Source organism: Mastomys coucha, unplaced genomic scaffold (genome assembly GCF_008632895.1).
Source record: "Mastomys coucha isolate ucsf_1 unplaced genomic scaffold, UCSF_Mcou_1 pScaffold15, whole genome shotgun sequence".
Lineage (NCBI taxonomy): Eukaryota > Metazoa > Chordata > Mammalia > Rodentia > Muridae > Mastomys > Mastomys coucha.
The window spans coordinates 154,738,016-154,752,561 of NW_022196897.1; the positions used below are offsets into that span (position 1 = coordinate 154,738,016).

The window sequence follows — 14,546 nt, forward strand, 5'->3', positions numbered from 1 at the left end:
AAAAAAAAAAGAAGTTGTTCAAGGAGGCTAGCCTAGGCTACATTAGACCCAATCTCAGTAGGTAAACAACAAGCACACAAATAATCTCTGAAGTAGGGGCTAGGGAGTTCTCAGCATAGCTTCCCTCCATTTCTAAGAAAACTAAATATTAGGGCCCAGCAAGATGGCTCAGTGGGTCAAGGTGCTCGACAACACAGGCTTGATCCCCAGGACCTACAGAGTGCAGAGAACTGACCCCTGAGGCTGTCCTCTGACCTCTACATGTGTGCCCTGACACATGTACGCATGCATGAATACCACACACAAATAGATATTAAATCAGTGGAGTAGAGCAGCTCGGAGTTGGACAAAGGAGTGCCAGTAACAGCTAAACAGGCAGCAAGAAATGCTCATGGGGTTCCTGGATCCCATGCTCTGTTGAAAGCATGGACACCCAGAGGAAGAAAGCCGACTTTACCACGCATGATGCTTAACACCCATGACACATGGATGGCCCAAACCAAGAACAGATGGCCCAAGAAACAAGTAGGTGACATTCATTTAAATGTTAATACTATTTTTAGTAGGGGCTATTAGACTCCTCAGATAATTAGACAATTACTAAATTACTCTGCTCACTGTGTGGACACACAGGGCTCTGGCTTCCTGCTCGGTTAACCTCTGGTGTCAAGAGCACACCAGTTGCACTTCCAGGTCAAAGGGCACAACATGGTAACAATAATTAGAGCGAGGGAATCAGAACTCCGGCTTCTACCGCTCATTAGTCGAGTGCTTTTAATTATGAAGATTTCTAACTTTAAAATTATCCAGGGGACTGAAGGTTTACTGACACGTTCCCTCTGCTGGAGATGGCACTCTACTGGTCTACAATTTACCCACTAGTAAGTGTGTGTTACTGCGCGGCCAAGTCATGCTCTCATTTCTGCCCATACCGCTCAGCACTGGACTGGATCGTGACTTCAGACCGGGGTCAACAGCGGAGCCTCTGGCGAGGCAACTGCTAGGGCTGGAGGGCAGGAGCAGCGAAGGCCAAAGGCCAGGGCGAGGGGCTGAGAGATCTCCAGGGACAACTTCTGGACCGGGAGGGAACTCATCAGATTTCAGGGTGCCAGGCTAGCTCAGGACGGGCAGCAATGCTGCATAAGAGCCAGAGCGTCTGCTACTGTTTGGGACCAGGGCTGCTCACCAGCTGTGGGGGTTATGCTCTGGAGTCCAGGACAGCCGGGGTCCCACAGAGGCCACCACCCCCAACCTGGGAAGCACTGCTGAGTGAAAGGTGCCGGATCACGCCGGCCACCTCCATGTCCTACCTTCCTATACCAACGTCCTCTCCACTTCCTGTAAGATGTCTCAGGGTGGAGGGAAATGACCATGAGAGCGGAGACTCTCTCTCTCAATTGTTCAACCAATGGCTCCCTTACAGGAACCGAGTACTGCTCAGTGGGTAGAGCACGTGCCTAGCTCACATCACTCCTAGGACTGATCCCCAGCACTGCACTGTAAGCCCCGCACTCAGGAATTCAAGGTTATCCTTGGCTAAAAGTAAGTTGGAGGCAAGCCTACACTACATCAGACTTTTTAAAAAAAGACTTCTTTATTTATTTTATGTATATGAGTACACACTGTAGCTGTACAGATAGTTGTGAGCCTTCTTCTGGTTGTTGGGAATTAACTTTTAGGACCTCTGCTCGCTCCAGTTGGCCCTGCTCGCTCAGGCCCAAAGATTTATTTATTATTATAAATCAGTACACTGTAGCTGCCTTCAGATGCACCAGAAGAGGGCATCAGATCCCATTACAGATGGTTGTGAGCCTCCATGTGGTTGCTGGGATTTGAACTCAGGACCTTTGGAAGAGCAGTCAGTGCTCTTACCCGATGAGCCATCTCACCAGTCCTACATCAGACTTTTATTATTTCTTTTATTTCTGTCTATGTTTTGGAGATGGGAGGCATGAGTGTGCATGCCACAATAAGTGTGTGGAGGTCAGAGAACAGCTGGTGGGCTGCTGGGCAGGGATGCTCTCCTTCTACCACATGGATCCCAGGGATGCAACTCAGGTCATCAGACGTGGTGGCAGGCACCTTCACCAGCCTCTACACGAGACTGTGTTTGTGTGTCTATGTGTATGAATGAATATATATGTGTGTCTATGTGAGTTTGTGTATTTACTTATATGTATGCATTAGTTTGTGAGTATGTGTGTGTGTGTGTTTGTGTATGTGTGTGGTGTGTGTGATATGTGCATAGTGTATATGTATATGTGTGTGTATGGTGTGTATGTGTGTTGGTGATTTAGGTTTGGGTAGGGAATGGGGAGTATTTGTGTGTGTGTGTGTGTGTGTATGTGTGTGTGTGTGTGTGTGTATGACCTGCTGAGGTGCTTGCTGAGGGTGAAGGAAATACAGAATGGGTAGTAGAGGAAGGTAGTTATAAATACCATAATACATAATCAATTGCAGAAACAAGGATTATAAACTGATATGAATGCTTCTGTCTTGTTTGTTTGTTTGGTTTGGTTTCTTTGAGACAGGGTTTTTCTGTGTAGCCCTGGCTGTCCTGGAACTCATTCTGTAGACCAGGCTGGTCTCGAACTCAGAAATCCACCTACCTCTGCCTCCCAAGTGCTGGGATTAAAGGTGTGTGCCACCACCGCCCGGCTTTTTGTTTTGTTTTGTTTTGTTTTTCCGAGACAAAGTTTCTCTGTATAGCCCTGGCTTTGTCTTATTTTGTTAAGAATACTGTTAAGAATACATTTGTCTTTCTTCCAATTTCTTTAACATCAACTGGTATTTAATTGAGACACTAAAAGCATGTTCTCAAGGGGCACTGCCCCATTGTAAATTTACAAATGTATTTGTGATTATACGAAAAATAGTTATATGATATTAGGTATATTCATGATCTTATTATTGTTTCATGTGGATATAAGATATTATTTGTGTCAGGTTGACAAGGGGTGGATTGTAGTGGCTGTTCCTGGTTGTCAACTTGACTGTATCTGGAATGAACTACAATCCAGAATGGGAAGGCTCACCAGTGATCCAGGTCTGGAAGCTGAGAGATACAAGTTTCTGACCTGGATCTTGGCATGGAGATCTTGAGGCACAGTGGCTGTGAATCCCAGAAGATTAAGACAGGGAGACCTCCGAGTTCAAGGTCATCTGGGATTAAAGGTGTGGTGGCACACACCTTTAATCTGGGCCACACCTTCTGCTGGAGACCTACATAAGGACACTGGAAGAAAGAAGATTCTCTTCTTTGCCTGCTTGCCTTGTGGGACTGAGCAACTGCTAGATCCTTGGACTTCCATTCACAGCTGCAGCTGACCATTGTTGGGAGTTGCACTACAGACTATAAGTCATCAACAAATTCTCTTACTATACAGAGACTACCATAAGTTCTGTGACTCTAGAGAACCCTGACTAATACACATGTGTATGCATGTATTTAAAACATGTGTATCTTAAAACATTGGAGGAGCTGGTGAGATGGCTCAGCGGGTAAAGTTATGACTGCCAAGGCTTGACAACCTGAGTGCCATGCCTAGACCTCACATGGTAGACAGAGAGAACTGAGCTAATGCTGCCAAGCCATCCTCAACTTCTATGCACACGCCCCCACTTAAAAATTCTATGTTTTTAAAAAGTTTAAAGCGTTAGATGTGTAGGCTTTAAATTATATTTCAATTTTTATAATGGTATTAATAATCAACCCAGGGGACTTCCTCCTATCTCCCTAACCTGGTAGGAATTTTACCTCATGATGAACTGGCCATTTCCTTCTGTTTGTTTGGCCTTGTAGTGATAATCTAGAGTTTCCCGTCCAGAATGTTTGAGACCACTGCTCTCTTTACGAGGCCCACTTAGTAATAATCACACTCTTTACACTGGTCACCCAGGCACTTGTAAACCTCCATCTGCAATCAGACATGCAGAAGATAAACAACGGTAGGATTCTGGCTCCTTCTGCAGGAAGGATGTGACAAGGACCAAACCTGACCAACTCCCATCTGATAAATTCCACAGGGGTCCTGGGGTCAAGCTCACAAGTCTTGGGGAGAGGTCTGTGTTGTGTGCATTTGCATGTGGAATGTCATACAGACACACACTAGTCTCCTCTCCTTGTGCCCCATGCATCTCGGGGCCTGCAGATCACACACCAAAGCTCTCAAGAGTAAGGAGAAGCCGAAGCCCACCCGGCTGTGCTCACGGGGGCTGCCCTGCCCTGTGGGCACTGGGTTCACCGGCTAAAACCAGTGTGCGGGCAACAACCGGGGCTTCCAGCTCTGACCCGAGTTATCTGGTTTGGGGCTGCAAATGCCACCCTTAAAGACTAGAGAGGTGAGGAGGCTCAGTGTGTGTGTCCTGGTTCCCAGAACATGAGAGAGAGGCAGAGTCAGGGGATCACAGCAAGCTCCAGACTAGCCTGGTCTACATGGAAAGTTCCTGGCATCCAGGGGTCCATCAAGACCCCTTCAGACAGACAGACAGACAGACAGACAGACAGACAGACAGACCAACAAACCAATACAGGGCCCGAGGAACAACGGACATGCTGCAATTAGCCAGTTCTGGTGACTCTTAAGTTTACCAAAACTTACTGAATTTGTACCTTCAGCACGGCTGAATGTTTTGGTGTGTATAAAGTGTATCTCATGCTAGCTTCAGCACCACATACACTAAAACTGAACCAATACAGAGAAGATTAGCATGGCCCCTGCGCAAGGATGACACACAAGTTCATGAAGTGTTCCATATTTTTCAAAAAATAAAAATAAAAAAGTGTATCTCAGTAATTGTTCAAATACACAGAGTGGTTGGGTATAGTGGCACATGCCTTTAATCCCGGCACTTGGGAGGGAGAGCCAGGCAGACCTCTGTGAGTTCAAGGCCAGCCTGGTCTACACAGTAAGACCCTATCTCAAAAACATACATACATACATACATGCATACATACATACATACATATAAACAAAAACACATACATATATTATATATGAAGTCATCTGAGCCTGTAGTTCAGTTGGTAGAGGGCCTGCCTAGCACACACAGAGTCCTGGGTTTGATTCCTCAGCACCACATGAGCACATGAGCCAGATGTGGAAGGTACAGACCTGTAACCCCAGCACTTGGGCAGTATGGGCAGAGGAGGCAGCTAAGGGCATCGGTGTTTATGTTAATGAGCTTGTAGCTAGTCTGACTAAAAATAAGTAATTAAAATGTACAGCCATCGGCTCCAGTGCTGAGAGCAAGGCTTTACCTGGGTGTAAATGCTGAAGATGTGGCTCTGCACTTCGTCCATGGAGTCCAGGCCATAGGCCACTGTACCCAGGTGCAGCCGCTTGAACACCATCTCATTCTGAGTCAGGGTTCCTAGGACAGAAGAGACACAGGCATTTCTTCCTCTCTCTGAGTCGGCGTCACGTGCTCCCTCGACGCTCCCCGAATGGAGGAGATGGACTGGGGCCTACTCCTCCTTTGGAAAGACCATCCTAGTTTTGTGAGGACAAACAGAGGAGACAGACCGGGGCCTACTCCTCCTTTGGAAAGACCATCCTAGTTCTGAGAGGACAGACTGTACCGGTTCCCTGGGGCTGTCACTCAGGGTGCCTGACTTGTTCCCTGCGTTAGGAGAGTAGCATCTAGCGTACACAGCCCATCACCCTGGACTGAGCAAGAAGACACAGGATAGATGAGCAGACGCACACAGACACCACTCTGGGAGCCTGGAGCTGACACATCTGGGACCCATCTCTCTCCTTGCACTTCTGCTAACTTGAAGAGTGTGACGGGTCAGAAATAAAATGACTCCAAGGGCTCAACTGTGGAGGGGTGATGGCCCAGGAGGGCACTAACTTCATCAATGGATTAGCCATGGCTGAGTTGACACTGAACTGGAATGGAGGGAGGGGGAGGAGAGGGGAAGGGGGCTCCTCCTCCTGGTACACTTCACCTGGCAACTTGATGCAATCTAGAATCACCCGGAAAGAGAGTCTTGCTAAGGAATTACCTTGACCAGGCTGGCCCACGGGAACATTGGAGGGGACGGTATGGATTACTAAATGATACAGGAGGAAGAAACCCACCCACTGTGGGAAGCACCATTCCCTAGGCAGGGAGAATGCCAGCTAAGCAGTAAGAATACACGTGTGCATGTGTTCTCTCTGCCCTTGACTGCGTATGTGCTACGATTAGCTGCTTAGAAGTTCCTGCCTCGGGTTTTCTCTGCCTGAGGCTGCGACCTGGAACTGATCAAACCGTTTGTCCCCTAAGCTGCTTCTTATCAGTGTCTGTCACAGAAACAGAAAATGAAGCCTGTAAAAGAGAAGAAATGAACCCACTTTTCCTTCTCAGTCTTGCTCCTAGAATGACAACTCTGAGTCTAATTATTTATTAACAAATGCCCTGGCTACAAGCTTTGGCTCATTCCCTGACTGGCTTGTAACATACGTAACCCATTTACACTGTTCTGTCTACCACACGGTTAGTCATCTCTCCTTCAGTCCCAGTCTCTTCTTCCTTCATGTCTTCCCTGTGTCTCACTCGAACCTCAAATCTCTCCCTGTGTCTCCTTTCATTCTCTTTCCCAGAATCCTCTCTCTTTCTGTCAATGTCCCACCTCCTATTTCCTGACTCAGCTCATTGGTCATCGGCTTATTGACAGGTGTTGCCTCTAAGAGATTCTCTCTACAGAAATCAAAACAGAAGCTTATCTTGCCCCTGGACCCCGTCTCTCTGCTTCCGTGTGTCACCACAGACCTAAATGGACGGGAGCCAGACGGCCAGGGACAGAGCCGTCGAAAGGCAGGAACCAAAATAAAGCCTCTCTCCTTCAAGTTTGCTTTCTTGCTTATTTTGTCACAGGAACAAAAGTGCCAAGCACAGTCAACCACCAACCTCCTTGTGCTGGCTTCCCACACGCTGCCGCCACCAAACAGAAAGGCAAGCAGACGGGTCTCCTACCCCCAATCCTTAATATTCCCCACCAGGGGTCAGCTCGGGGCCTGGCAGGGGTTAAAACAGAGATCAGAGTCATGGTGAGGCTGCCTGGATCAGCCCCTGGCATGGCCAACTCTGCCTCTGACAGACACTTTGTCCCTTGGTTCCATGGCCTGCCCACAAAATCCGTTTTCACTCATAGGGAATGAAATGAGGAGCTTTGCGAATCAGCTGTCCCATGAAGGGGTCACCACTGGCACCAAACACTCCCTCTTCGTCCAATAATGAGGGAGGAAGACAGCTGCCACACCTCTCCCACCTCTAGAGGGAGGGCTGGAGCGGACTGGAATCCCACCCCCGCAGCCCCTCTCCACCCCTGCAAACCCTGCCAAGGTCTTCACCTGTCTTGTCTGTGAGCAAGTAAGAAATCCTGCCCAGCTGCTCAGGAATCGTGCTGGACCGCACCACGGTCCCGGGGATTTTGGAATCCCTGCGGATCACCCAGCTGTACACTATCTTGCCCATGTCCAAGTTCACACGCAAGCTAGGTAAGAAACAAGAGCAAGAGGTTAGCAGGACATCGCTAAGCCACACAGATGGCTGCGAGCCAGTACTGCTCACATCCAGTCAGAAGCCCGCCCGGAAGCAGGGGCTTCAGTCCACAGCCGTTAGCCCTGCACAGCGAGGGAAGCTTTTCCTTTTTCATTACTGGTCCTTGGACAGTGAGACAGCTGAGGGGTGACAGTGCCCGGGGCCTTGCCTGCCCCCAGTGCACGCCCAGCATGCCGATGCCCACCCCGCCCCAGCGCACCTGATGGGGATGATGTTGGAGAACAGGAGCAGGAAGCGGATGATCTGAAGGTACCAGCGGCCGGCGAAGTGCTGCAGGGCCACCATGACCAGTGAAACCACCACCAGCGCACCGAACAGGATCTTGGTGAGGCAGTTCACTTCCAGGTCAAACAGGCCAATCTGGGGACAAAGCACAGGGCGCAGAGGGTCACGGTGCAGCCCACAACCCGCATGGAGAGAGGAAGTCTGACTTCCATGAATCAACTTAGAGAACGCCATCATTGTAACAACTGCCTGCTTGGGCCTGGGATGTAACGGAACAGAGCGCTGGCCTACCATGCACAAAGCCCAGGGCTCCAGGCAAACCAAACTAAGTGTCTGTGTTTGCTTTCGTGTGTCTCAAAACACAAGTACACCAGATCGGTAATGTCATAAAAATAAAGCTCTGAAAAGGGCTCGGGCTTCACGTCGGCTACAGGTGCATCATAATCCACTGCGCAGACTGACATGGCAAACCTTTTCACAGCATGCTGATTTATTTTATAAACAAAGTCTTGCCTCCTATAACACAGGTTGGCCTTGAACGCTCTCTAGCCAATGTAGCCCTGAACTACTACCTGCCCATCCCCACCGTGGGAATGCCAGGGTGATGGGCCTCCTATCTGTGATAGGAAGGGACTGGGAGGGTCACGTGTGTAAGAGGAGGAGATAAAATGTTGAGGGGACACCGACCTGCTGTGTGATAACACACATGTACTCAGATGTATACACACACACACACACACACACACACACACACGAGCACATGCACATGCACATATGCTCACACATACAGGTTCACACATGCTCACATTTGACAATCAGCTAGTGAAAGGCAGATTTTGAATCCAGTCCCTCCCCACCAGTGCCCACCATCAGTGTGTATCAGAATGTTCTGGAGTCTCACATACCTTACTTCTGGGATCGGAAGTATTCATGACACTCCGCAGTTCTCTGCCAGTGTAGAGAACAACGCCTACGACAGTGCCTGGAATGAGAAATCATGACCAAATCAATATGGAAGGAGGGTAGGAGGGAGGGAGAGGAGGAGGGAGAGGGAGGGAAGGGAAAGGGAGAGAGGGAGGGGGAGAGGGAAGAAGGGAGGGAGCAGGAAGAAGAAAGGGAGGGAGGGAGGGAGAGAGGCAGGTTAACAAGCCTATCCCACCAGCTTGAGGACACTTTTCACATCCAGCAAGAGTGAAGATGCAGTGTTTCTATGGCTACCTACAGCTCTGGGCAAGGCGGGCCTATGGAAGCAGCATCCTCTAATGGCAGATAGGTCATGGGACAGGAGCTTATCTGTTGTGCCACTAGCCTTAGAAGTATCCAGAAGCACCTAGGACATTCCCGTCTATATAGAAAACCTAAAAGCACTTCTCTCAGTCCCTGGCCCATTCTCTTGCCCAGTTGCCTTCTGCACATCTACCTAACTTGGCCCCTTGAAGGAAACTCCTCCCTAGAACTTTCCTCTCCTGCCCCTCCTCCTCCCTCCTCCTTCTTCCTCCTCCTCTTCCTCCTCTTCTTCCTCCCTCCTCTTTCTTTCTCCTCCTCTTCTTCCTCCTCTCCTCCCCCTCTTCCTCCCTCTTCCTTCTTCCTCCTCCTCTTCCTCCCTCCTCTTTCTTCCTCCTCCTCTTCCTCCTCCTCTTCCTCCCCCTCCCACTCCTCCTCCCCTCTTCTCCTTCCTCCTCCATCTTCCAGGTACACAAAGCAAAGCCCTCACTCCCTCTGAGAGGAAGCATATTACAGAAGAAACACAAGTAGCAAGGTGTGTACAAAAACACTCAGCAGAGCCTCTTCCATACACCGCCAACACTCTCAAAGGCAACGTCAGGTGTTGGCCAGAAAGGGGAGAAACGGACTGGTTGCACACACTGGCGGCTAGCATGTAAGGTGGTACCATCTATTTTGACGGAAATTTAGCAGAACTGTCGAAGGGGTAACTAAAAATGCTCAGATCTGAATGATAAGGAAGCCAAGAATGCCAGTCTCCATCAAGGAAAGAGGAAGATGCTACAACACCACCCAGCAGAGGAAGGGTGTGGAGAGAAGATGGTAGCATGCATGTGCCTTGTCAGAGCTGAGGACATCGGTGAAAGCTGAAGGTAAGGAGAGGCAGGCCTGCTGGGAAAATCTAAAAATGAGCATCGAGTTCCCTGCTGGTGAATGCAAACTTCCGCCTCCCCCATCCCCGCCCTCCTCCCTCACCCTCAGGACCACCATTGCAAAGGGGTTTAAAGAAATCTGTGGGAGAGGCCCCTCCCTACAAGGCAGGGCTGCCAGGGGACAAAGACCAGAGTCTAAAGTGCTTGGGTACGCCTGCCGTGAGCCACAATGAGGCTCTTCTCAGGGGCTCGGCAGATGGCGGAGCAGGAGGGCTCTGTGCATGGCACTCAGCAGATGGCCCGCTTTGGGGAAGGAGGGAACCCCACCCTCAGCCTGTTGCTGGAGCAGGTGGTTAGACAGCGGGACCTCAGCTGGGCCAAGCTGAGGTGGCCATGTGGCCACTCCTCCTCGCCTACACAATGTAGCCCTGCCTGGGTGCCCATGCTCCAGGGGAAGGGAGCAGCACAGAAGGGCGAGCGCCCTGCTCCAGCCCAGCCATGTGGGGTGTCACCAACATGGCTCCAGTCACCCAATGGTTCTATGAGCTCAGCACTAAAGCTCTGTTCCAAGAGACTGGAACCCCCACTCTGTGTGGCTGCCACCCAAGCAAGAGGGACAGGGACAGTCAGGAAGCCATTGCTGTGCCCCTATCTGGTCCACAGCCTGCTTTCCACAGTGAGAGTTAGCCATCATCTTTTTTTTTTTTTTTTGAGACAGGGTTTCTCTGTGTAGCCTTGGCTGTCCTGGAACTCACTCTGTAGACCAGGCTGGCCTCAAACTCAGAAATCCGTCTGCCTCTTCCTCCCAAGTGCTGGGATTAAAGGCGTGCGCCACCACTGCCCGGCAGCCATCATCTTTTAAAGAGTTTTTGTTTTTGAGATAAAATCTTACATAGCCCAGGCTGCCCTCAAACTCACTACATAGCTAAGGATGACCCTGAACCCCTGATCTTCCTTCCTCTACATCCCAAGTGCTGGGATTACGAGTGTAACCCCTACATCTGTTTTACGAGGTGCTGGGGATCAAACCCAGGTCTTCACGTTTGCCACGTAAGCACTCTGCAGACCACACGCCCACCACTCAGATCACGGCTTTCGTGGCACAGCTGTTCAATACAACACGCATGTCTGCATGAGACACAAATTCCGGCCTCGTTCTGTGCCCTCCCTTTCTCTTCCTGCTTCTTGCTCTCCCCGCAGCCTGCAGTCAGCAGTCCTGCTGATCCCCTCAGCCTACCCCTTGTCCCACTGAGCTCTCAGAAGGCAGGGATCCTGCCTGGTTCCTGGGTTATTTTGTCACCTATTTATTTCACACGACCAGATACATGTCAAGCTTCCAAAAGGGAAGTCTAGAATATTCACAGTAGTTCAGCATTGTTAGAATATCCCAGCATGAACTATAGACCAGATGGGCGTTACCAGACGCGGGGCATAGAGCTCATGAGTTACTGTCTCATGTCACGTGCCAGGACAAGATCACACCACGGACTCAGGAGACAACGTACAAGCTAGCCCTTTGTTACCCAGTCTGTGAAGAAGCAAGCTAGGACCCAAGGCTCTGAGACACACAAGCTGCCCAGCCGAGACACCCCAGTCCCTTCTTCCATTTGGCAGCAAATATTGGGTTGCCATGGCTACTGCGTCCTCTGCAGATGGATGGTAGCTAAGGCAGCTGGACCTTCAGGGAGACCAGGCAAGCTTTCCTATTCTTTAAACTGGCGCTGGGTAACAGTGGGCTGAGAAGCATGGGGGGGGTGGGGGTGGTTCCACAAGGAACACAGTAAGGGAGTCCCCGCAGGCTGACTGAGTCCAGCGCCACAAGGAAACGGCTTTCATTCAATTCTGTGTCCACACCACAACCTGAATACAGTTAGCTGTCTACTGGGTGACACGCAGGGAAACTGAGGCTGACGAGGAACACAGGGAACGCCCAGTTCATACTCACTCTAAACATTCACCTGCTGAAGGCCTGGCAGGCAGGTACACTAGAGCACAGAATGCCCGCCTGCTCTCTCTTCCCCATCAACAGAAGGAACACAGACCACGAGGTTCCATGAACGGCTTGAAATCTGTCCCTTTTCCAAGATCCCAGATCTATACTCTTCCCGGGAGATGGTGCTCCAAGGCTGTGTGACCCTGAGCAAGAGGCTTGCTCACTCTGAGATCCAGTGCCATGGTCCATTAGATATCTTTATTTCATTTTGTAAAACCAGAACAAGAGAATGGTAGCAGAGCTCTGTGAAGTGGCTATTAATATGAAAGCCTTTGACATTGACTGTCTCCAGGAAACAGATACACAACAAAGGCCTGGGGTGAGTTCAAACTCCAGCAACCACAGGGTGGCTCATAACCATCTATAATGGGACCTGGCGCCCTCTTCTTGCGTGCAGGCACATATGTAGGCAGAACACTGTATACAAAATAAATATGTTTTCTTTTTAAAAAAGACTGGGGGTGTGGGGGTGGGCTGGGGGGGGTTGGGGTGTGTCTTGCTGTAATCCAAGCTAGGCTGATCCTGTATGCTCCTGCCGTGGCCTGGCTAACAGCTGTTAAGGATGAAGAGGACCTCAGGATGCGAGATGTTCAGCGGTTCAGACGGCTGCTCTTAAAGGACCTGGGTTCTGTTCCCAGTGCCCACTTATGGTTTTAAACTGCCTGTCACTCAGCTCCAGGGGGCTGGTACCCTCTTTTGCTCACACATCCAGTTATGTAAATAAAAATTGCAAAGGAAAGAAAACCTTAAACCCTTCAGCTCCATCATCACAGCATAAAAAAGTCTCACAAGTGTCCACCAACGGCCTAAAAGGCCTAAAGGCCTCCGAGGATCAAGGGAGCGAAACAACAGCCTTGGAGACTGGCTGGGGGGGGCTGCTGCACACCCCAGGACACGTCGCTACCTACGGTGCAAATGCAAACTTCCTCTGGTGTTTTCTCTTCTTTTTTTTTTTAAGATTTATTATTATATATAAGTACGCCATAGCTGTCTTCAGACGTGTCAGTAGAGGGCGTCAGATCTCATTATGGGTGGTTGTGAGCCACCGTGTGGTTGCTGGGATTTGAACTCAGGACCTTCGGAAGAGCAGTCTGTGCTCTTAAGGGCTGAGCCATCTCTCCAGCCCCCCTCTGGTGTTTTCAACACAAAGACCTAGCCTTCCCAGCACTCTCCTGCCTCTGCCCCAGAGTGGATGGTCCTTGAAAAGAGAACAGTCTCCATGAACCAGAACACCCACAGCACTTCAATTTCTGGTACTACGATGTCAACCGAAGTGACAATTATGAACCTTTGCTAAGGGGATGCTTCGGAAGGCCCACAGCTTGCACGTGTCTGTAAGTGTCTACAACATGACCAGATGTCACTTTAGGGCCCTGGAAATGCTGGACCAAGCGGGGAAACTCCATTTGACTGACCGCTGATGGGTGACAGTTGTAATTCCAGAAGGACCGTCTACCCTGTTCAAACAGCTCCCACATTGCTTGGCCAGTCTCACCTGATGCTATGACGGTGCCGGCCCACAGCGTGTTCTCAATGCTCAGACTCTCGCTGATCGGAGGGTCACTGTCTTCCTGAAAAGACCAAACACACACACTTGCTGACAGTCATCCCTCACTTTCCACAGGGATGAGGTCCATGACCCCCAAAGACATCAACCTCCAACGGTGCTCAAAGCTCAACAGTGCATAAATCCTTTCTACTAAACGACAGGTTTAGTTTGGGCTATCAGGGATGACAGAGGCTTGTCCAGCATACACAAGGTCCTGGGCTCTATCTTTAGCATCACACAAATACACATCACACACACACACACATCACACACTCGCACATCACACACACATCACACACACACAAAATGATTTATTTTTGCTAAGAGTGTTGGCACAACTCTGAAGACAAAGGCAGGAGGATCTCTGTGAGTTTGAGGGTAGCCTGGTCTACAGAGTGAGTACCAGAGCTATACAGTGAAACCCTGTTTCAAAAAAAAAGAGAACATAGGCCATTTAAACCTTTGTTCCAAATGTGAATGTTAATCTTCTAAAAATAGCGAATTCAAATTCACTTTCTGTTCTGAAAGACTTGGAAACAGCTTAAATTCAAAGCTAGCCCACAGGGCTTAATTTCTTTGTGGTTTGTTTTGACAGGCTAGCTATGAACTCATAGCAGTCCTCCTGCCTCAGCATCCTGAGTACTGGGGTTATAGACAAGCTGATACATCCAGAAGAGGACCTGCCCATCTGGAGAAGACAGGAGTTGTGTTTAGACATCAGTGCTAAAGCAGATGACAGACGCCACCTGCTGCTCTAGAACCCAAGCTCAGAGCCTGGACCAGCTGTGCGGTCCCCACAGAGAAGCCACTGTCAGCCTTCAAGGCTGGGCTTTGGTACAGAACCTCAGACAGAGCAGTGTGCAGCCTCGGGCATCATGGGTCAGGGCCGCGCACCCCGAGACTGCATTCAGCTCCACTCACCCTGGTGAAAGTCCCCAGGAAGTTGTGAATGTCGATGTTAGGCTCTTCAGCATACACGTAGGACCGAATCTGCAGGAGGTCCTGTTCCAGAGGGAAAACACGTGGTTAAGAACAGCAGACAGACGGGCCGGTGGTGGCGCACTCCTTTAATCCCAGCGCTTGGGAGGCAGAGGCAGGCGGATTTCTGAGTTCGAGGCCAGCCTGGTCTACA

At 49.9% G+C, this 14,546-nt stretch overlaps 1 protein-coding gene and 1 non-coding gene across 8 annotated transcripts in view; one reads left to right on the forward strand and one right to left on the reverse strand.

Annotated features, from left to right (window-relative positions):
- Nucleotides 1–14,546, reverse strand: part of Atp9a (ATPase phospholipid transporting 9A (putative)) — a 110,303-nt gene that overhangs the window by 36,273 nt on the left and 59,484 nt on the right. For all 7 annotated transcript variants that reach the window (XM_031372859.1, XM_031372855.1, XM_031372853.1 and 4 more), the window contains 6 exons: nt 14,336–14,416; nt 13,361–13,436; nt 8,682–8,758; nt 7,751–7,911; nt 7,341–7,483; nt 5,261–5,373 (listed from right to left, as the gene is read on the reverse strand). In XM_031372859.1, coding sequence (XP_031228719.1) covers nt 5,261–5,373; nt 7,341–7,483; nt 7,751–7,911; nt 8,682–8,758; nt 13,361–13,436; nt 14,336–14,416 — 651 coding nt within the window. The remainder of the gene's footprint in view (nt 1–5,260; nt 5,374–7,340; nt 7,484–7,750; nt 7,912–8,681; nt 8,759–13,360; nt 13,437–14,335; nt 14,417–14,546) is intronic.
- On the forward strand, nt 4,656–4,762 carry LOC116092654. The gene has a single exon (XR_004119395.1). It is a non-coding gene; the product is annotated as a U6 spliceosomal RNA (small nuclear RNA).